We start from the raw sequence: 23,268 nt of genomic DNA, 5'->3' as shown, positions 1-23,268 counted from the left end.
TTCTTAATTAATTTCTAATCCTTCCCCAGCCTTAATCTCTGTTCTCACAGGAAGATCTGGCCTTATATATTCCTTGTGCACATGTTTTTGTAGGCGGCGTGTGTGCTGCGTTCTTAGATTTGTGATTTGTTTGAAGCAATGTGTCAGTGGGTCAGCTGTTTATCCTGGGCTCATGCTGAAGTATTTTAGGCAGAGTGCAAGATGAAATGTCAAACCTACATGTTAATCACAAACATGCCCCCCAAAAAAAGAAATTTGAGAGGGGAGGGATGTAAATTTAGATGTGGGCCATTCAATTCTATGTGTGGTTGTTTTTATTTCATCTGTGATTTATTTTTTAAAAAATAAATAAATACATATGGCTTATTTATTTATTTATTTATTTACTTATTTAATCAACTGTGTCGGTAAAGCGCATGTAGAAATATTTTTATTTGCCTGCAGCCTTTGCGATGGACAGAATTCATTCTGCAGCATTTGATAACATTGTTTGGCTTTATGTTTATTTTTAAACAAAAAATCTGGAGGAAAGTAGCAGCAGCAGTATTTTAGTGAGTTCCAAATATATATATTTCAATCCATACATATCCAGAAAGCCTACCAGCAGAGTTTTATTTTTTACCATTTTTACTATTCATTGCAACAGAGTCTGCTGTTTTATGGCATACTTACCTTGAACATTTAAAAAAATATTTTTTAGAAGACTCATAGCTCTGCCAGCCAACATAATTCATTTGTTCATGACATTTCTGGACCACCCATTGACCAAAGTATTCATTCTGTGGGTTGAAGCCAATAAACCTATTTAAAAAGTAGTAGACTTGGGCTAGTTGTGCCCAATAATTTAAATGGGTCTTTCTAAGTGTGATAGCAAAGAATTCAGGATCAGAAAAAAATGAAATGTAATACAGTACAGTGGTACCTCTGGTTACATATGCTTCAGGTTACATACGCTTCAGGTTACAGACTCCACTAACCCAGAAATAGTACCTCAGGTTAAGAACTTTGCTTCAGGAAGAGAACAGAAATCATGCTGTGGCGGCGCAGTGGCAGCAGGAGGCCCCATAAAGTTGTGCTTCAGTTTCAGGTTAAGAACAGACATCCAGAATGAATTAAGTTCTTAACCTGAGGTACCACTGTACTGTAACACTGATTTAAAAAAATATATTCATAACACAAATATAAATACAATAGGGGCTTTCCCTCTTCTTGATTTGCTAGCCAACTGCACATACCCAACTTCTGACTATTGCCCCAACCCCTTCTCTGCCCCCTCTGCCTAGCCAACCCCCTTCCCCTCTTTTATACCTTCCCCAAACCAACACATTCCCTGAACCTTCCCAACCTCTCTTCCCTTACAACTCACCCAAATTTCCCATCCCTCATCCCTCACCCAAACTACTCTTTCTTTTACACCTGTGACAGCAGTAGGGGGCTTTTTCTCCCCACCCTCCTTTCTAGGGCGGTGACCACAGAGGGAGCCCAGGAAAGCCTGCCCCACCGTGAACCTTTTAGCCTCGGACATTGGAAGCTGCGAACAGGAGGTGCCGTGATGAGGAAGGAGATGGGGACAGAGGCAGGAAGGCGGGTGGCTGAGGCTGGTGAGAAGGCAGGAGAGGGAGCCGATGGACAAGGAGGCAGGAACCGCGGGTGGATGGGGGCAAGCGAGAGGGCAAGTTGCCTGGAAAGGGGAAGGTCTAAGCTGCCCTGTGCTGATCCTTTCAACTGCAGTATGATGACATTCTTACATTTTTGCTAGGGGCTGCCGCCCCGTTCGATCCACCGTCCTCCTGCCTTGCCTTTTCTGCTCCATGTCTTGCATAGATGAGTGAAGCCCAAGTTGCTCGTCCCTGTTTGTCCTTCAGTCATTTGCATAAACTTGTACAGTTTCTGATCAAATGCCCCAGTTACTGAAAGCTCCTTTACCATTTCTTATTGGTGTGCATGAAAATCTCACAGAAGTCTGTGTTTGACATTTCGAGATGGGATAGGAGCTTTACATTTGACTTCTGCACTTCTGCACATTTGCATTTTCTGTTAGCCTAGAGGGATATTGATGTGACCGTGTGCACAATCACATGCTGGGGAGGGATGGGACGACGACTGCTTTTTTATTTTAAAGAAACGTGCATGGTTGTTGAGGTGCATGGCTTACATGAATCCATAGCTGTTAACGTTTCCCCTTTTTTAAGGGAAATTCCCTTATTCTGAATAGGATTCCTCGGAGGAAAAGGGGAAAGTTGACAGCTATTCATGAATCACGTAGTCAAGTCAAAGATGTGGAAAGTCCATGCACAGCTGTCTTTACAAAGTCCAGGAATCCTAGCTGAATGAATGGAGGATAACTCACATACTGGTGCTGTTCTTTGTCCACGGCTAGGGGACTGGGAGCTTCAGAATTGGATGAGAAACTTGGATGGATTTAAGTTCCAGAAGCATTCCTCCTTTAGACCTTCTGCATGCAAAGCACATGCTCTGCTACTGAGCTATGGCTCTCCAATCTCATTTTAGGTTTCAACCCCATTTCCTAGAACATCTCTTCTTCCCCTTTAATGGCCATGATGAAAGACAGGCAAATCACCAGTCTTCTACGTGAATGCTGTTATTTGTATATGATCATGTATGTTATTGTCCACAGCTTTGTTGACTGTTTGGAAAGCACACACATGTTTATCATTGCAAAAAATTAAAACGAATTCCTCCCTCTTTAATTAGGCACACAGTGATCTGAAGTGTGACTTTCAAGCTCTCTGTTTCCTTTTGAGTCACATCTACAGCAGATGGTGTATGAAGATGCTTTAGCATTTATAACAAAAACACATAAATCTCTTCTATATTTGGAGAGAGAGAGAGAGAAATCATCATCATGAATATAGCTCTTTCAGTGTGCAACGTACTTTAAAAGCCCCTTAATTTGTTTGTTCCTAAACAACCGTGTGAACTTATTTACATTTTTATTCTGGGAACGGAAGATGACAGACATTGGTTTTCTCAAGGCTACATCACAAAAATAATTTTGTACATTTTTTTGTAGTTTAACATGCCATAGCAGGTCCCGAATGATGTGGAAAATGCTTTTGTGTGCCCTCTGTGTTTAGGGCTACAACATCCATTAGTCCCAGCCAACATAGCTGGTGGTCAGGAATGATGGAAGTTGTAGGCCAATGATTCTAGAAGGCACCAGGTCAGCAAGGCTGTGTTAAGGGCTAGTGAAGAGTGACTCTCATTCCTACATCCCCATAATAAAACATACTGAGTCTTTGCTTTTTCCTGCTTTTTCCTTGCATCTCATCTTTGCTCATCTTGGCCCGAGTTCATCCTCCTCATTCCTTCCTATGTTCAGACTGATTTCTCCAGTGGTTCAAACCTAAACTTGCCCCGGACTGCCGTTTGCAGAATGGCGCCTCAATATCAAGTATTTCATAAAATAGTTCAATGTTTTCAATTTTTGTGATTTCAGAAGGTGGAAAATCAATTTGATAATTTTACTTAAAAGTCTTAGGAGTTTATTATAGTCTGTGTTCTTTCTTTTCCATGCCAAATATTCCTGCAGTCCCTCTGATTTCCAATAAACAAAGGATTTAATCGTCTTTAAAATGCCAAACCAGTTTAATAAATTCAATTTTCTTCTACAAAATATTGCTGTATTGATCTTGCCACTCTGTTTTTAATAAGCAGAGACGATACAGAATTGCTTGCTATGAAAGTCTTGGAAAGTAGGGCACAAACTGCTGCAGCAAGCAACTGACTTCATGCAGTTAATTTATACCACTGTGTGATCCATTGTTTTTTTTAGCTGTTGATATTTGTTTCTGGGGGAATCAGGGGAATACAGTGCCATGTTCTGAAATATTATTTTTTCTGCTACACAGAGTTCTGTCCTTGCTAATGACACCATTTCGGCAGAAGTAAAGAGTCTTAGAGATTGTGGCCAGGATCCAAGGAAAGGAGTTGTTCATGTGGCAGGGACCTCTGCACACACTGGTGCTAGATGTTAATGTTCACAGTACCCACTGCCAAAGAAGCAAGCCTTTTAATAAAATCAACAGAGGCATATCTCTTTGGCAGCTGACCTGGTATTGTTTGTGGCTACAAGTGATCGACAGGGTGGCTCTGTCTGCCAGCTCCCTCCTCCTTAATCCCAGTCTTGTGCTTGTACAACTCAGCAGGGGGGAGGAGGAAGACAAAACTATAATTAGCTGTAGCGCCATCTACTGTTGGTCATCCTGGCTACCACCTCACCAGTCCCAATGAGCACCAGCTGCTACTGGAAGTCAGCTGCTTCTGCAAACCATCCCCTTACACCCAGGTTATATAGATAGATAGATAAATGTTTTTATTAATTTTTGAAAAATCAATAAACAAGTTTAACAAAATAAAACTTGTTGGTTGTTCCACCAGTATTGAAAATAGTCCCAGTGAGTTTCAAAGAGGCCTTAAGACCTCTTTGAGCATAACAAATCAACTATTTCATTTAGTAAATCTGTCAGAAAACCTCTTGCCCTGCATTTTGGCAGAGCAGTGCATGAGATCAGTTTTAACCAGCCTTTGACTAGGCTCAGAAGACCTTGTAAGGTAAAGGTAAAGGGACCCCTGAGCATCATGTCCAGTCACGGACAACTCTGGGGTTGCGGCACTCATCTCGCTTTATTGGCCGAGGGAGCCGGTGTACCGCTTCCGGGTCATGTGGCCAGCATGAATAAGCTGATTCTGGTGAACCAGAGCAGTGCACGGAAACACCGTTTACCTTCCTGCCGGAGCGGTATCTATTTATCTACTTGCACTTTGACATGCTTTCGAACTGCTAGGTTGGCAGGAGCAGGGACCGAGCAATGGGAGCTCACCCCGTCGCAGGGATTCGAACTGCCAACCTTCTGATCGGTAAGTCCTAGGCTCTGTGGTTTAATCCACAGCGCCACCCGCGTCCCAGAAGACCTTGTACTTGCCTATAAAATGCCTTCTACTCTCTTCTGGGCAAAATGTTCAGGTGAGACATTTGTGTCCAAGGCAATGCAGCACCTTTTAATTATTTTTTTTGGCAACAGCAGCATAAAGGGACTGAATTCATGGCGCAGATGTAAAGGAGAAGAGGGAGCAAGAAGTGAAAAAGGAAGAACACAGACATATTTTCCGTATCGGTCAAATGTGTACTCTTGTTAGGCATCCCTCTCTCCGAGGGATTGTGCATAAGAACAGACCACATTATATTATTTGCAATTGATTTTTTTTATTATTTAAGAAGGGAAGAAAACCTTTTAGAAAATTGATTTGCATCTTTTCAAAGTAGTGTTTTACAACAGTTTAAAGCTTGACTTGCAGCAAGCAAAGCAGGAGGGAGCTCTCCAAGGTTCTGTTTCTGCTGGCTCTGGTAGTTTCAGAATGGGGAGAAAAAATACTTTCATTCTTTAAAGTTAGAAATGTCGACATTCCTCTCATAGTCTCATTGTAAAAACTGGGAGTGTAGTTGAACTCGATTTTCATTGATTAGACAGATATGGGACGAGATGCTGTTCTGTAAGGGCCGGAATTATTAAGCTCAGTCTGCACACCCACACCCACAAGCACACCATTAAAAGTATTATTATTATTATTATTATTATTATTATTATTATTATTATTAATATGCCACCTTTATCTTCTGAGGACCTCAAGGTGGTGTACATGGTTCCCCCCCCCCCATTCATCCTCACAAGGTGAGGTAAGTTAGGCTAAGGAGACTGGCCCAAGTTTACCCAGTGAGCTTCATGGCTGAGTGGGGATTCAAACCCTGTTCTCCCAGGTCCTAGTCCAACACTCTAACCATTACGCCACACTGGCTGTTAATAGGGGTAGGTCCTGAAATGAGCACATTTTTACTGCAGCCTCTCACCCCTTGCTATCCTTGCATTCCACAAAGAGTCTGCTTCAAGGCAAGATGAATTTTATTGAGGTCAACTTCTGAATCCAGCTGCGGAAATCTGCACAGCTTCCCTTCCTCCTCCAGTAGTAGAGAAGGAGAAAGGAGACATGAAAAGAAGGTGGATGCAAAGCCCTCCCATTATGTCAATCTGGTAGGTGAGGGAAATGCACTAGTGGAGTTGGCACTTAATTTGCCTGCATCCTCACCACCTGCCAACTTCTGCCTCATCTGGGACAAGACCAGACCAGCTCTTCTCTTCAATTCTCATGTTCTTTTGAGGCAGTCCCCATGCTTGCATCCCACCTTATTTCCCCATGCCTTGTACCTTGACCATCAGAGACAGCTGGGCGGTGGGGGCAGGAGGTTACATTAAAAAAGACCCCATTGCACAAATGGAGTTTTGGTCACACTTCTCTTGACCCACTGTGACTAAGTACTTACAATTCCCCAGCCACAGAAAGTCCTTGTGTTCTTGTTTTGCTCTGCTGAAGTAGTGAAGGACCAGGTTGTTAAATAGCGTGCCAAATTCAAAGCTGGCAAACAGGTTCCAGGCTGATATTTTTTTTGGTCTGAAATTCCGTGCTCCTCAAAATGAACTCACACCTGATTCATCTTGAGAAGTCTGTCCATATTTTATAGGCAAAATCTGTCCAAGACTCAAGTGTTTATCAAAAATAAAATGCTTTTAGATATTGTGGTATTGTAACCAAAATGCTTTTGTTATATGTTCATTTTTTAAAGGCACAGTTTTCCGCATTTACGTGAGACCTGAGAATCGATAGCATTGGCTTGAGGTTGTGGATTCTAAGAGCTGGTGTGGACCAGAATGCTACTTGTGTGTATTCTGCTGACAAACCCCACAATCTCTAAATACGATGCTATTCATCTGTATTTAGTATTCAGGAAAGGTTTGCAAGAACAGGACGTAACATGGGAATAAGAGCTGGAAATACAAGAGGACCCAGATTCTAACATTTGCATCAGCCCATCTGCCAAGAATCCCAGAGGGATATTCTGGCAGCAGTTGCAAAGCATCATGTACTAGCTTTGTGATGCCTCAACAATCGTCAAAATGCCCCATCTTCTTTGTTACTCCGTGTTTGTTGCAGTTGTGAAATCTCAAGACTGTATCCGGGGGGGGAAACTATTATAAATCACCTGTTCATGGAACCATAGCCCCTTGTAGTGTAAAATCTTAATGTTATCTGGCTGGAGAAAATAAGGGGCCATTCTATCGTCCAGCCGTTAGCACTAAACACTGCAAGCTCCACTAGATCTGCAGTAGTCTTCATAGTAACTACGATGCCCAGACTGCTGAATTAATATGGTAATGTGACCATAATAAGGAACTTTATTGTCCCTGAAAGACAGCATGTGGCATATAAACCCCATGGGGTGTTACAGTGCATCAGGACACGTTCCATGCCTTTAATTGCTCATGGTACATAATTATCTTATGACTGGCATGACCCTGTGGTGCTTGTATTAGAATTCTGTTTCTCTCTTTCTCTCTTCCATACAGAATGGCACATCCATTATTGAAGCCCATTGTCTTGATCACAGGGAATTGACATATTGTGCTCATTAGCCACTAAAATTGGACTTCATCGTTTCTGTGGTTTTCTCCAGGTATCTCGGAGATGAGCAATTTAGCAAAGTAAACACCCAAACTCTTATTGCAGAGGTAATGATGAACAGCAACAAATAGGACTTTAACTGAAACCTCCCCCGCCCATTTCAATCTGAATTTTCCCCTCCCCTCCTTTTAAAATCCATGATGCTTATGAAACTAGGGCACCTTAGGTGGAGCTTTCTTTCGACTAATTAGCATGGTTCCCCTTTCAAATCCTTCATTCTCCATGAGATGAAAACATTATTTAAATCATTCCATTCATCTTTCATATTTGATCGTTTTCACGCAAACTACCCCCCACCCCAATCAAACATTGGATCCATTCTCTGTTGTTCTTCAAAGCTAAGCACTTACATGGCGTCTCTCACTCAGTAAGTGACACATTATCGATAACTCCACTGCTTAGCTTTAAGTCCTCTTTTTTTCTGTGAAACTCGGGGCAAATCATTGGATTTTTGCCAGGAAAGCATATCTACTAGAAATATAATTTATCTCATGACCTTCAAGCAATCTGCTGAGACTGCACCCTGAAAACGCAAAGCTGTAGGCTGGAAGTATACTGGAGTCTTGGGACCATATTCACAATTGTTTCAGATGGCTGATACCAGTGCCTTTGCAACTGTAAGTCACAGATTATAGTGGTATCACTTACCCAAAAGATTATGTTTCTTTCTTTCCTTCTCGGCACAGGGAAGTAAACATAGTATGCATTTAATAACTAGTATGCAATGGGCTCACAGTGCTCTCTGCTGGGTGTGATGAAACACTGCACGGGACATACCTGAAAAACAGTTTTGCAGGCTGTTGTGTTGGCATTTAGGTGCCGTTGGCAAGATCCTATTTGTCATTTTTAAAGAAATCTTGACGCGCTGTAGTGTATGAGCTCTGTGCCCATATGTAACCATGAAGCAGATTCTGGGCAACCAGACTGTAATTTGGCAATATTCTAAATGTATTTGTTGGGAAAATGTCAGTACCTGAACTAACTCAGGAAAGGAGTCTGAGGAACTAGGGCAAGCAGTGATGACAAGAGATGGAGTTCACATATCTAAAATAAACAGATCCACCTGAGAGTTCTTAAAGAAGTCAAATGGGACCTTTCCGATATTCTAACAAGAATGCATAGTAAAGGGAAAGGGACCCTGACCATTAGGTCCAGTCGTGGCCAGCATGACTAAACCGCTTCTGGTGAACCAGAGCAGCACATGGAAACACTGTTTACCTTCCCGCTGGAGCGGTACCTACCAGTATTTATCTACTTGCACTTTGACGTGCTTTCGAACTGCTAGGTTGGCAGGAGCAGGGACCAAACAACGGAAGCTCACCCCGTCACGGGGATTCGAACCACTGACCTTCTGCTCGGCAAGTCCTAGGCTCTGTGGTTTAACCCTCACGCCACCCACATAGCTTATCCCTAAGATCAATCTTTGTCCCTGTGAACTGGAAGAAGCAATTTTAAGGAAGTGATGCAAAGGGAATTGCGGGACTTATGGGTGGGTTAGCTTAACGTCTTTTCCAGGAAAATCATCCAACATCATAATGGTGGATTGCAATGTTCATCTGTCACAGTTGGCCTACAGGGGTGGGGACAGAGAAAGATATGACTCCCAGACCAAAAGTGACCCTCATTTTTGCCTTTGCAATGTAGGGGGGGGGGAGATGGCTTCCAATGTGAAGCAATTGTCATCATGTCCCAAGAGCTTTTGTGGTCCCATTTTGAGGCAAGGAAGAAGGGCTACCCCTATGCTATCCATATAATCAGTTATCAGTAATCAATAGATTCATATATGCTCACACATAATCAGGGCTTACAGTATTTTATAATCCATTTTGAATCAAAGAGAAGCTGTGCCTTAGCTAACTGCATACTGCTTGAAACAGCAAAATTAGGAGCCGACCTTTCCCCTACAAACATCCGTGTACCCTGGACAAGGGGAAGACGTGAATCAGAGATTCTGGTACAAAATCCCCTCAGATACAGGCTAAATTAATCCACAGAACAGGAAGAGCAAAACCGCAAAATCTCCAAACTCCCTGTCCTGTCATAACTAGGGGAGAGGTTAGACAGAGCATCACTGCAAGCATCGGAAAGCAGAACTAGAACTCCGTGCTTGACCAGTGCTTGACCAGGAGCTGGTAGCATGGCAAGAAGCTTGCTAATTGGCTAATTTTTGCTGGCAATATCATGACTGCCTCATGGTTGTCTCATGATCTATGATTTGCTGTGATCTGCTCAGGTATAAAGACCTCTGGATTTCTGTCAATCGGGGTCCCAGTTCCTTTTGGAAGAGATTCCAAACTGGGTCCTTCTTGCCTGGCAATAAACTTCACCTTCTTATTCTCCATTGCTGAGTCTGCCTGATCCTTATTTAACACCAAGCGAGTACCTGCTTACATTCACGTGCTTCAATTTGGAACATTCATGCTTGCGGTTGGAGTTTCTTATTGCTCAGATCCCCTTTTTTCTGCCCTCTCAGTCCATCTCATAGGACAGCAAGGCAGTTTGTATATGAGCAGACCTTTTTTCTAATTTTTTTGGGGGGGGAATCACATGTGAAAATAGAAACGACAGAATGGCCTCTGGAAAAAAAATGCAAAAGCGGCGTGAAAAAATAAACTGAACCATTATACACTAAAAACAGTAGGAGGAAAGAACAAGAGGCGAGTAAAATGCTGGATTTACAAGTCTTGAGTAAGAGTCTCGATCAAGTTGACAGTGGAAACAACAGATTTGCTTGATCTTAGGAGATCATTTGTTCCAGCCCTTAGTACTGGACTTTCCTCATTTCATAATCAGTGGACAATATTATTATTATTATTATTATTATTATTATTATTATTATTATTATTATTATTATTATTTATTACATTTCTATTCTGCCCTTCATCCAAGTATCACAGGGCAGTTTCCTATGGCTTTGTCATTTGTGCTTCATACTACTGAAGCAATATTGTTAGCAAACAAACAAAAATGTCCCAGCTCTTGTGGGAAACTCCTTCCATATTAGAGGGGCAAGTCTAAGAGAATAACAAGAATTCCGAACATCTTCCTTCTGTCTATGAGGTTCATTACCAGCAAACCTAAAGAGAGCTCCCAGACTCTCGGGCTGGCACCAGAAGAACATCCCTATATGCATTTACACAATGCAGCGCTGAACCAAATCAGGTACGAAATCCAAATAGTGAAAAACGATACCTCATTGTTGCTAATGGTTGCTGTTGCGTAATTCCTCCTTTAATCTACAGTCTGGCTTTTAATAGGAACCAAAGAGCAGCAGTTAATGGCATTCAGTAGCTTGCTTTCCCTTCCCCCCCTTTTCTTTTTTTTAAAATAAGAACATTTCTCAGATAGCATTTAACTGGACAGGACTGTTATACGAACGACATGCACTTACCTGCATGTGGTAAATAGAGAGCAATTACGTAAATATAGGTAGCATGAGAAATTCAACGTGGTTGCAGTGTTTGAAGAAGTGGGAAACTCTTCGAAGATGGGTTAACATAGTTCTTTGTCCCAAGAAGTGTTGTGTTGTGCTGTGTTGTGTTCTTAAATGAGCAGTTTCCCAACGAATTATAAAGCCACTTCTGCCCTTTGGAGGAGGTGTTGTGGGCTTCACGGCCCCACCACGCGCGTGGCGGCTGGAACCCAGCCCCCACACAATTGAGGGGATTCCTGGCTGTATCACCTCCTGCCCAGCCAATCGGCTGGCTCTGGGGGCGTGGCCTGCCCTATTTAAAGTAGGTTGCAGACAGGGATCTCCCTCTTTGCCGCTCATCTGTTGGAGAACTGGAAATGCTGTACTTGAGAGGTTGCAGGTCCACATCTGTTCACCGCAACACATTCCACATACATCAGATGTATGCCTGATGAACTCACTGCATCATTCTGAGTGAACAGGCATGCCCCACGTGCTCCAATGTGGATAACAGTGCTTTTTTCGGGGGGGGGGGATGCAGGGAGACGCATATGCCTAAACATTTTGTGAATCTAACGAGAGAATAAACTAGAATTTTTTTTAAAAAATAGTTCCTTCTCTAGCACGGTGAATTGTCAGTTCCGTTGCTACCCCCAACGGCGGCCTCATTTCCCGTCATGGTGTTTCCTGAGTCTCAGGCGGAAGCGAGCGTTTAATGTGTGAAGTAGGAGTTGGAATCCAGCACGGTGATTGGTCAGTTTCGTTGTTACCACCTCCGCTAGCGGTTTCCTTTCCTTTCCCAGTGTAATGCATGTACTTTTGTCCATTTACTGTATTTATTTATTTATTTATTATTTATTTGAACTATAAAATGGTGATTTTCTTGAGTCAAACTGAGAGTAGAAAGAAAGCACAGGTGGACACTATTGCTCTGTTCACAACCAGATGCTTTCAGGACGCAGTTTTTATTAACAGGAAGATTGCTTGCCTGGAATCCTTTTAAAAAAATAATAATAATAATAACCCTGTGCACTTTTCTCCAGTCATTTCAGGCCTTGCCTTCCTCTTCTCAGGATTTTCTCTCCAAAATTATAATCGCTTATGACATTATCCAATGAAGAGTAATACATATATTTATCACTTTTGCCTAGTCCTCAGATTATTTCACCAAGGCTGACAGAGCCATTTGAGGAGCTAGGTTCTCCACATCCTCTCTAAACTTACATTTGAAATCCAACATTTCATAGCTTGGGTCATGATTAACTTGGCTACTTCGTGCCATGTCAATAAAAACAAGCTCAGCACTGCATACGTGGTCACGACAGATGCCAACTTGAATAAGCAGTTCTGCACATCAAGTGATTTCAGATGTTGAGCGTTTTTCCACCTTTCCAATTTGGCCATGCCACTCTTTTGTTTTGTTTTAATAAGAAACAGAGCATAAGAGAGTCACAATGGGAGCACTGTGTGGCTCAGCAGCAGCATAAGTGTACTGGATTATCTATACTTCTGCTGATACCGTACTACTCGAAATGGGGCATGGGTGGCACTGTGGTCTAAACCACTGAGCCTCTTGGGCTTGCTTATCAGAAGGTTGGCAGTTCGAATCCTCATGAGGGGGTGAGCTCCCATTTCTTTGTCCCAGCTCCTGCCAACCTAGCAGTTCAAAAGCACACCAGTGCAAATAGATAAATAGGTACCACAGCGGTGAGAAGGTAAATGGGGTTTCTGTGTGGTCTGGTTTCTGTCACGGTTTCCCATTGCACCAGAAGCAGTTTTGTGATGGCCTGGGAATCCGATTCAGAGGCTGAACTGGAGGAATCCCAGCCTGCACAGGAGTCCCCGCCTCCAGGGCTGGCTGAACTGGGGCAGGGCCTTGATTCTGAAGTGCCTGCACCGGTGCTGGATCCTCAGGAGCAGGCACCAGGTGAATCCACTCTGGCTCCGGAGGTGGTTGAGGACTCAGTGCCTACAGGTGAGTCTCCCCCTGGGTCCAGTAACCCTTCAGCCTCTCCTGAACTGCAGAGGCTCAGGGCAGAGAGGCAGAGGGAACTGGTTTCTCCCAGGAGGAGTGCTTGCCTTAAGGCCAGGAGAGGTGGGTCTCCTGGGGGCCGGGACCGCCCCTGGCCTCAGAGAAGATAAAGGCCAGTAAGCCCGGTCCCAGGTTGCGGGAGCAACATCGTTGAAGAGCTGTTTCGGCCAGCACCCAGTCCGGTTCCCCCAGAGTTCCTGTCCTTGCCCAGCTCCTCGCTGTAGGCCCCGCTTCGCCCGTGGAGGACTGTCTGCCGACCCTTGACTCAGGTCCTGGACATCGCCCCATGGTAACCTCCCCCCTGGACCAGCACAAGTTTAGTCATGCTGATCACATGATCCAGAAAGCTGTCTGCAGACAAACGCCATCTCCCTTGGCCTTTGACTGGACTTAACCGTCCAGGAATCCTTTACCTTTTTTACTCCAGTCAGATGAAAAGGCCACAACTTTAGTCAGTGCTACACAACATGCCCATGCCACAGGATGATCTTAACAGTCACTCAACCAACTGCATTGGCCGTTGCATAAGAGACAGTGGCAGTACATCAATGATGGTATGTGTGTCATCTTCTGAAAGAACACAGGTGTACATTGGAGGGGAAGAGAAAGGTTCTTCATAATGAAAATTGGGGTGCATCCATTTGGCAGCTCCCTGTGCTCTCTGGTTGGCAGAAACTGGAAATGCACCAAGTTGGGCACACACAAAAAAGCAAGTACCTTTTTATCCTGAGCCAAAAGCATAATCCATGCCATGCAGATTGCACAACCTACATTTGTCCTGCATTTGTTCCCTTTTGTCATGCCACTGCCTTGAGAGCCATGTTCTGTGTCTTGAAATGCAGAAAGAGCTTAGCCTTCTAAAGGATGCAGATTTATTTTGTACCCTAGTTTGTTCCCTGCACAATTTTTATCCGTAGACAAAGGATGTTATTGTGAATGAAGAACTCTATTGTATGCACAGCAATGGTAGACCTTGACATTTGTGTTAGAGACCCATTCGAGCAACACGGAATGCTGAATAAAACTCAACAAGAATCCAAGCAGACGGTTGTATCAGGTGGCTTTCCATGTATGGCTGGTGATTGGAGGCTGAAGACCTTAAAAATATAGCTTGGGAGTCAATGTTTTAAGAATATTTAGAAGTTCTATTCAGGTGTTCATTTCAGGGTGACATTGGTAGGCCAAGTCCAGCACATCACTTCTCCTGTCTTTACAGTCCTCCATGAGTAGAAGAGCACACTTCTCTACTTGTGGACACTCCCTGTATGATTTAAAACCCCACATGATTTACTGTTGGCCAGCTTTTTGCAACCTTGAGTTTCCAGATATTGTTGTTGTTGTTGTTGTTTAGTTGTGTCCGACTCTTCATGACCCCGTGGACCAGAGCATGCCAGGCACTTCTGTCTTCCACTGCCTCCCGCAGTTTGCTCAAACTCATGCTGGTAGCTTCAAGAACACTATCCAACCATCTCGTCCTCTGTCGTCCCCTTCTCCTTGTGCCCTCCATCTTTCCCAACATCAGGGTCTTTTCCAGGGAGTCTTCTCTTCTCATGAGGTGGCCAAAGTATTGGAGCCTCAGCTTCACGATCTGTCCTTCCAGTGAGCACTCAGGGCTGATTTCCTTAAGAATGGATAGGTTTGATCTTCTTGCAGTCTATGGGACTCTCAAGAGTCTCCTGCAGCACCATAAGTCAAAAGCATCAATTCTTCGGCAATCAGCCTTCTTTATGGTCCAGCTTTCACTTCCATACATCACTACTGGGAAAACCATAGCTTTTACTATACGGACCTTTGTCGGCAAGGTGATGTCTCTGCTTTTTAAGATGCTGTCTAGGTTTGTCATTGCTTTTCTCCCAAGAAGCAAGTGTCTTTTAATTTCATGGCTGCTGTCACCATCTGCAGTGATCATGGAGCCCAAGAAAGTAAAATCTCTCACTGCCTCCATTTCTTCCCCTTCTATTTGCCAGGAGGTGATGGGACCAGATATTACTGGACTCCAACTCCCATCATCCCTAGCCAGCAAGGCCAATGGTCAGGGACAACGGGACAACAACACCTGGGGATCCAAGGCTGGGAAAGTCTACTCTAGGCCTTTGCCCAGAAATCATCCTACGCTAAAATAGACCTCAATGTAATATCAGTGTCTGCTTCATTGTGTTACATAATATATTTTGCAGCCTAAGTCAACCTTATGAAGGCTTACCATGGCCAATGAAAATGCTATGTTAATGGTACTTTATATATGTACTTTCCATCTTCCTCAATGGGTACTTATAATTTTGAGGCTGTTGCCAGGCTCACCCTCCAGTTCAACTGCATATGTACTGTTTGAAGCCTGCACGTTAGTGGCAGCTGCCTTGGCATTCAAAAGAAGGGGAGCAAATTGGTCAAGGCTGGACCACAATGGAAGCTGGTACACTAGCTTTTTCCAACTTAGTAGAAGATGGTGGGCTAAAGTTTCCATTATCCCTGACTATTGCCCATGTTGGCTGAAGCTGATGGGAGCTATAATCGAAAACATCTGGGGGGCACCAAGTTGGAGAATGCTGCTCTATCCTTGCAGTTGCAGTCCATTTTTAAGCATGCTTGGAGGAAACTGAGCATTTGGACTGATCTCACTGTGCTTTCATGGTACAAAAACTGCCTTGGTTGCCATGATTGATGACATTTGTTGTTAAAGAGATAGCAGGAGGGCAACTCTGCTCATTCTCCTTGACTTCTATTGCTTTTGATGCCATTGACACAGTAGTCTCCTGGGCTGACTCCAAGACGTAGGGTGGCACCACTTTCTCATGATGGTTCCATTCCTACTTTCAGATAGTAGCAGATAGGGACAGCTATTTTCTGGCACCATGAGAATTAACCTGTTAAATTTTGCACAAGTCCATTCTCTCCTGCCTCCCATCCGTGCTGCTTAACATCTGTATGAAGCCACTGGGAGATGTGATCAGGAGTTTTGGGGTGAGGTGTCTTCAGCATGTGGATGACACACCCAGGTCTATCTTTTCATACCTCCTGCATCAGGAAGGGCCGTTCAGGGAGTGGAACCCACTGAGGTCATCTTGCTCAAGGGCCCTCCAGAACCTACAGCTGGTGCTGAGAACTTTGTCCCAGGAACAAAGTCCAGAGAAAACCCATGTAAACTGAAACTTATGGAACACACCTGTCAGTCCTTGCAGTATGATGTTCCAGGGACTTTAGCGAAGCAAACTGAGATCAGCAGTCACTCGAACAGAGTTGTAGCTCTCTAGAACAGGCTAGCAAGCCAAGCAGACTGATCAGGGAAAAGCAAGTTTCCATGGGGCAAGTGGAAAAGAGTACTGATGCAGATCGCTGCCTGGATGTCTTAGGAATACTTCCTAAATTGCCCCAGAGTGTAGCTGGTCAAGAGAGCTACACTTAGGGTACTCTTTTATGTATGTTGCAAGCTCTCCCTTATAATCCACAGAGAGATATTAGGTTTGTGTTAGTACTCCGATTGAACCATTTTTTAAAAAATGAAAGCAAGGGTAGCCTAATTTAAGTTTTGCACCCAGCAGAGTAAGTAATGGGTTTTGGAATATATTTCAAGAGCATTCAAAAGTGAATTAAACATTTAGCAATGTGCCGTTTCAGAATAGCAAACTGCCTTTTCAACCAATGAGGGGTGCTCAGTTGCTCAGCGTTTTAGAGCTCGGATTCAGTGAAGCAAGCCCTCATTGAAATATTAAAGCAAATCTGATATCTGTTTACTACACATACAAATATCAAGGTAATAAACTAGAGGGCAAGCACAAAGCTCCGCGACTTGTGGGGCTCCCCCCTCCAAGCATTAATAAATGACTTTATGTGACAAATAGAAACTTTTCACACTCTTCCTTTGAAATTAGAAACAGGATGTAAAGTACCTGTGTCGATATGATGATGCAGAACTCTGGATGGCCAACCTTAAGTTCTATCACAGCAACTTCTATCTCTATAATGCAACTTTTTTTTCTTACAAGGGAATGAGCAACAACAGAACAAGACCTTTGAGCACAGTAATTGCTATTACGGGTAAAATGACACAGCGGCACGGTTAATGATTATGGTGCGTGATGTACTAACTATAGGGTATCATATGTAATTGTCAAGACACTCCTTTCAAATTAAAGCTCAACAAAGCATACCATGCTATAGTTCCCGCTATTTAATACAAATTAGCATAATTTAAATGTACGGTTTGTATCCAGCCTGGTGATTTATTATTTTTATTTTCCTAACAACTGCTGAGAAGAAAAATGATTATTACCTTGAACTCGAGCAAGAAGGAATTGTACAATCCACTAGGAAGAAAAGTCTCCAGCATGCGTCTTAGTGGCATGAATGGGTGCTATACAGGAGCACTGTTTTTATTATACTCTTTAGATGCAATTTCATTTTTTCCTTTCAGTCTCAGAGTCTTTGGTCTGATTGTCAGCAAACAAACATACAGGCAACACCCTGGTTTTATTGACTGGGAAATCATCAGGGACAGGTCTTCTGCAAAATTTTATTTTTCCATAAAGGAAAATAATAATAATAATAATAATAATAATAATAATATACACCGTCCATCTGACTGGGTTTCTCCAGCCACTCTGGGCGGCTTCCAACAAAGTATTAAAATACAGTGGTCTGTTAAACATTAAAAGCTTCCCTAAACAGGGCTGCCTTCAGATGTCTTCTAAAAGTCTGGTAGTTGTTGTTCTCTTTGACATCTAGTGGGAGGGCATTCCACAGGGCAGGAGCCACTACCGAGAAGGCCCTCTGTCTGGTTCCCTGTAACTTGGCTTCTCGCAGTGAGGGAACCGCCAGAAAGCCCTCGGTGCTGGATCTCAGTGTCCAGGCAGAACGATGGAGGTGGAGACGCTCCTTCAGATATACTGGACCGAGGCTGTTTAGGGCTTTAAAGGCTAGCACCAACACTTTGAATTGTGCTCGGAAACGTACTGGGAGCCAATGTAGGTCTTTCAAGACCAGTGTTATGTGGTCTCGGCGGCCGCTCCCATTCACCAGTCTAGCTGCCGCATTCTGGATTAGTTGTAGTTTCTGGGTCACCTTCAAAGGTAGCCCCACATAGAGCGCTTTGCAGTAGTCCAAGCAGGAGATAACCAGAGCATGCACCACTCTGGCGAAGGGACTAACGACAGCAAGTTCTTCCAAAAATAAGGTAGATGTAGAGTGGATCGGTGAGTTTTTAATTTTTGTGCTCTTCCTGCTCTCAACTTTTACAGGTAGCCAGCAAAAAATCACAATATGCTGGATTTGAGGCCCAAGGGAGGATGACTTGCTGGAGCAGTCATTTCAATTTTAGGAGTACTGTTGTCTTCTTGGGCAGGCCCCATTCATCCCAGTGAAGCTTGAGCAAGGTGATGGGAAGGGCAGATTGTCCTTCTTTGCCTTTACAGTGGCATCAGTAAAAACATGCATCTTTTTATTTTATTTTTAAAAATGCATTGATTTCCTTCATAGTTGAACAATAAATCTATTTATGCACTGGTGGTCTCAAGCACGACACTCCATACTGTTTCTTACTTTAGGCTCCCACTGCTACCAGTGTGTTTTGGAACTGAAGCTTGTGAAAGGCAGGGAATTGTGTTTCTTCCCTGCTCTGCTAATATCATCCGGGTGTGAACATAATTCTCAGTCTGTCGGAGCAGTTGGAGTGTCAGATTGGGACCTGGGAGCCTAGGGTTCAAATCCCTCACTGCTATGTAGCTCACTGAGCAATACACTCAGCCATACACTCGCAGCCTCACCTGTCTCACGTGGTTGTTGTGAGGATGGAACTGGGAGATGAGAACCTCGGGTTCTTTGGAGGAATGGTGCGATATAAATGTAATAGTGAATGGATGAAAATAATATATAGTGCAAAATGCCCAGGTATGTCAGTGATCCGACAGTGAAACCCAGTGGCTATGAACCACAAACAGAAACATGAAGAAAGGAACTGGCGCATTTTCTTTAAATAAGTAAACAAACAAACCCCTGTGTTGCAAAGAGAACGTCAGCAATGCCCAGGCAACATGATGACCATGTACATTTGCAATAGACAATCTTTCATAGAATTCTTTCAAACAATAACAAGTCCAAAATGAAATCTTTAGTCTCAAGTCTCTGAAAATCTTTAAATGATGCGAGGTACTAGACTTTGTATGATGAAAGACAAGCTGTGAAGCTTTGTGTATTCAGCCAATATGATGTCCGACAGTGATTCTGGATATTGACTATTGTTTTGTAGAATTCTTTGTCAGCGTGGTGGGAAGATATAGAATTGCTTCATAAACCCATCTTATTTCGAATGAATATATGTAAATGAAAATATCAAGTGCTGTGGAACAGTGCTCATGTAGTCATTTAAAGATTTGCAGAGACTTTGAAACTAAAGATTTCATTTTGGACTTGTTATGGTTTGAAGGAATTCTATAAAAAAAATGTCTATTGTATATGTACATGGTCATAGTGTTGCCTAGACATTGCTGACTATTTCCTTTAAATGCAGAACTTCCAACCAAGATGAGGATTGTAATAGTAGAGATTTGTCTCTGAATTAGATGAGTCGGAGGAAGAGATGTGAACCATCCATGTTGTAGAAACTGTCGTGGAACAGATAGATGTGGCTTGCCAGAAGGATCCCAGCTACTACACTAGCTTCTGGTCAGATGGGTCACTCTTGCTTACTGGGAGGGTAAAGAGGGACAAGGCAGAAAATGCACTGGCCGCAACAATGCGTTTTCACCATAGTGATCTCCCTCCCACCCCTGGAAAGTTTGTGTACTTCCAGGAAGCTAGTGTAGTGACTTTGCCCGCCCACTAGCAACTGACTTCTAGGGACAGAAGTGTTGCCCTCAGCGATGGCAAGGAGGATGTGAGGTTACCACGTTTTTGAATCTGTATATTTGCAAAGCTAGTCTACTCTGCTTTTAGCCAATTGTTTTTTTATAAATTTTTCAGTGAGAATAAATGAGTTGAATCTTTGATATGTTTAAATGCAATGTAAATAATTAATCCTTCCAATGAAATATTCTCCTTTCTCGGGCCCCAAATCCGGTAATGAAGTCATTATTCAAGTCTCGTATAAAGGATACTTTCAAACTCCTACTTATTTAGAAGCACACTAATCGCATTTATTGTGTTCCTCACAAACTTCCGGCTAAAGTGTGTGTATATATCTTACATATTTTGCATGAAATATGTATACTTATTAAAATAATTCAATATATAATGTAATGCTCAAAGCAGGGAAATGAAGCCCTTATGGGTTTGTGAATTTCCTCACAGCCTTTTTTAAAAAAAAATCTAGATCAACAGGAGACAGTTAAAAGTAAAAACAAACAAAAACCAAAACTAAATAAATTTCAACCTCGAAGCAAGCCAAGACTTGCAAAGTTCATGCTTTTTCTTCCCCACTTCCATTTTGTTTAGGTCAGTGGGACAATGTATAACACAGGGAGGCATGTTTCTCTGCGACTGGACAAAGAACATTTGGTCAACATCTCTGGAGGACCCATGACATACAGCCACCGATTGGAAGAGATCCGGTTACACTTTGGAAGCGAAGACAGTCAGGGATCAGAACACCTTCTGAATGGACAAGCTTTCTCTGGAGAGGTATGTCAATATGCTTTAAGCTCTGCAGAGAATTTTATTTTATTTATTTTTAAAGATCCCTGGCCAGCTGACTTGCTCATGTTTCTATCCTCAGCACAGGATTTCTGCACTTTGTGAAATACAGAAACCATCAGTTATGTAATGGGAACATAGAAATTCTGCAACTAGAATACACTATGCACATTTAACTAAGCTTGCTTATTGTTCTATTTTTCATGCAGTTTGCTTGGTTTTCTTTCTGGGATCAGTCGCTTTGCCCCTGGTGACCAGGATGTGCTTATTGCAACTCAAAACCATGGAAAGAAATAGTTAAAGGGTGTACAGAGGTGGGCCTGTTGCTTTCAAACTGTGTTCCCTGGAAGCTTATCAGGGGTTACTCAAAGAGAAGATCAGCAATGGGGGTGTGGTGGGCCAACTCCCCAGCAAGACAGCTTGCCAACCACAACCAATATCTCTCTACAGAAGCAGAGTTACCTGCTCCGGCACCCGGAGCGACGCATATGCTGTGCACCCGGGGGCAGGGGCCATGGGGCGGGGCGAATGTCTCAGGGGCAAGCTGCCCATGGGGGCAGAGCAAGCCACCCATTGGGGGTGGAGCGAGCCACCCATGGTGGGCTGCTTCCTGGGTGGGGAGGAGGGAGCCATGCTGCTTTGCCAGCAGCCTTCCTCCCTTCCCTCTTCCTTTTGACAGCTCGAGGGAGGCTTTCAGTGTGGTGTAGTGGTTAAGAGTGGTGGACTCGTAATCTGGTGAACCAGGTTCGCTTCCCCACTCTTCCACATGCAGCTGCTGGGTGACCTTGGGCTAGTCACACTTCTCTGAAATCTCTCAGCCCCACTCACCTCACAGAGTGTTTGTTGTGGGGGAGGAAGGGAAAGGAGAATGTTAGCCGCTTGGAGACTCCATCGGGTAGTGATAAAGCGGGATATCAAATCCAAACTATTCTTCTTCTTTCATCCCCCCTCCCCAGGAAGCAGCCTGGGAACGGGGGACAATGGCACGCCACCTGCCCACGACTCCCAAGCCTCCCCTGAGCTGTCAAAACAAAGGGGGAAGGGGGGGAGGCCGCCGGCAAAGCGGCGCAGCTCCGCCCCTTCCCCCGATGGCTCGGGTAGGCAGTGAGTTGAATGTCACCCCTCTCAGTGATGACACCCAGGGTGGACTGCCTCCACCAATCCCCCTTCCTCTGCCCCAACTCTCTGCAATCCACAGCTACTGGTTCTCCCCATCACCCAGTGTTAGTTGAGAATGCACCCAATAGGCTTCAGCTGTGCCCTTGAATATACCCAAGATTCCTCTGCAGGACACAGCAGAGCATTCCTGAGCAGACATGTTGATGTGAAAGACTAAAGACAGGACACTGGGGTGGAAGGCAGAGAGTCACTGCTGTAGAGTCAAGTGCCTTTCTAATTTCAAAGGTCTTACCATTTTACAGCGGGAAACACAGTAGTTTCTATGCGTTTTAATAGGTCTATCCATAGACTCTCAGGGTGGTTTTTGTTTGTTTGTTCTTCAAGCAAAGAAGGACCCGTAATGAAATCAATCAAGATAATCTCTTGCCTCAGAGAAATGAGTGGGATTTGTATGCTTATCTTACTTGTTTCAGTGAAGCTTTCAGTCTGCATCAGAGCTCTGGGCAGTCTTGTCAGGAATCCGGTCCACCCAAAGAGCAACAGGAGAGGAGGCTGGCATCTTCCCATATTTAGTAAGGGAGCGAGGAAACCATCAGATGGAGGGTCATGCTAGAACAGAAGTCCAATCAGCCATTAAGTCAAACAGGCCTATCATAATGCTGGAAGATCTGTCAGAGGGATTGGAGGAGCATGCATCAGGCATAGTCAACAGAGGGATGTGGTGCTGCCCTCCCAACAACAGTAGCATTGCTGCTTAGTGGAGTGTGACGTTAACATATGAGAGTGCTGGAGGTGAAATAGTTAAACAGGTTACTCAGAGGTGGAGTCAGAGGGACTATAAAACCAGCTCTGGGAGGGGCGAAGGGGGAGTTCTTTGGGAGTTGGGTGGTTGGTTGGAGTGGGAGTGAATTGGGATAAAGTCTGTGGGTAAGTTGAGTTAGTGTAGCGAAATAAGCTGCGTCAGGAACAGTTAGGGGCTAGGAAGACAAGTCAATATCTGAGAGGTGGTTTAGTGAGTGAGAGCAGGTAGCGGGAGTTATCGGTCTGGATAGGCACCCCATGATTGTAACTGACCGATGCCATTTATGAAACGACATGCTTGTTAATCTGCAATAAATAAACAGAAGTTTATGTTCCCATTTAACCCTGACTGGACACAGTTTTGTACCAGGTAGGGCCTGGGTGGTGGCAGCGAGAAATAAAGTGGTGGCACAGGGATCGATAGACAGTGAAACGTCCGGGGACTCTGTGTGATCGCCACATGGGGCAGTTCAGGGCAGTGGTCAAGTCCCAGACTCAATATAGACTTTAGTGGATTGAGTCCAGAGAAGAAGCAGTGAGTCAGATGACCTTGGAGGGGGACGTCTGCTGAGACAATCAAGATGGTTCCAATAAGCAGGAAGGTGGAGATCTTTATGAGATTTTACAGCCAGCCAGGAGTCATCAGGAGCTAGTAGAAATCAGTGGGTGAGGTCAAATGTATCATTTAGATGAGAGACCGAAGCCTGTTTCTAATGCTTTTAGGATGTTGGTTTCATGCATCAGG

At 43.8% G+C, this 23,268-nt stretch overlaps 1 protein-coding gene across 3 annotated transcripts in view; it reads left to right on the top strand.

Annotated features, from left to right (window-relative positions):
* The window catches only part of CA10 (carbonic anhydrase 10), a 325,456-nt gene that overhangs the window by 233,995 nt on the left and 68,193 nt on the right, over window positions 1-23,268 (top strand). For all 3 annotated transcript variants that reach the window (XM_081898906.1, XM_081898907.1, XM_081898908.1), the window contains exon 5: window positions 20,406-20,591. In XM_081898906.1, the coding sequence (XP_081755032.1) occupies window positions 20,406-20,591 (186 nt within the window). The remainder of the gene's footprint in view (window positions 1-20,405; window positions 20,592-23,268) is intronic.

Source organism: Podarcis melisellensis (genome assembly GCF_964234715.1).
Source record: "Podarcis melisellensis genome assembly, chromosome: 2".
NCBI classification, from domain to species: domain Eukaryota; kingdom Metazoa; phylum Chordata; class Lepidosauria; order Squamata; family Lacertidae; genus Podarcis; species Podarcis melisellensis.
This window is presented reverse-complemented; position numbering and strand designations above follow the sequence as displayed.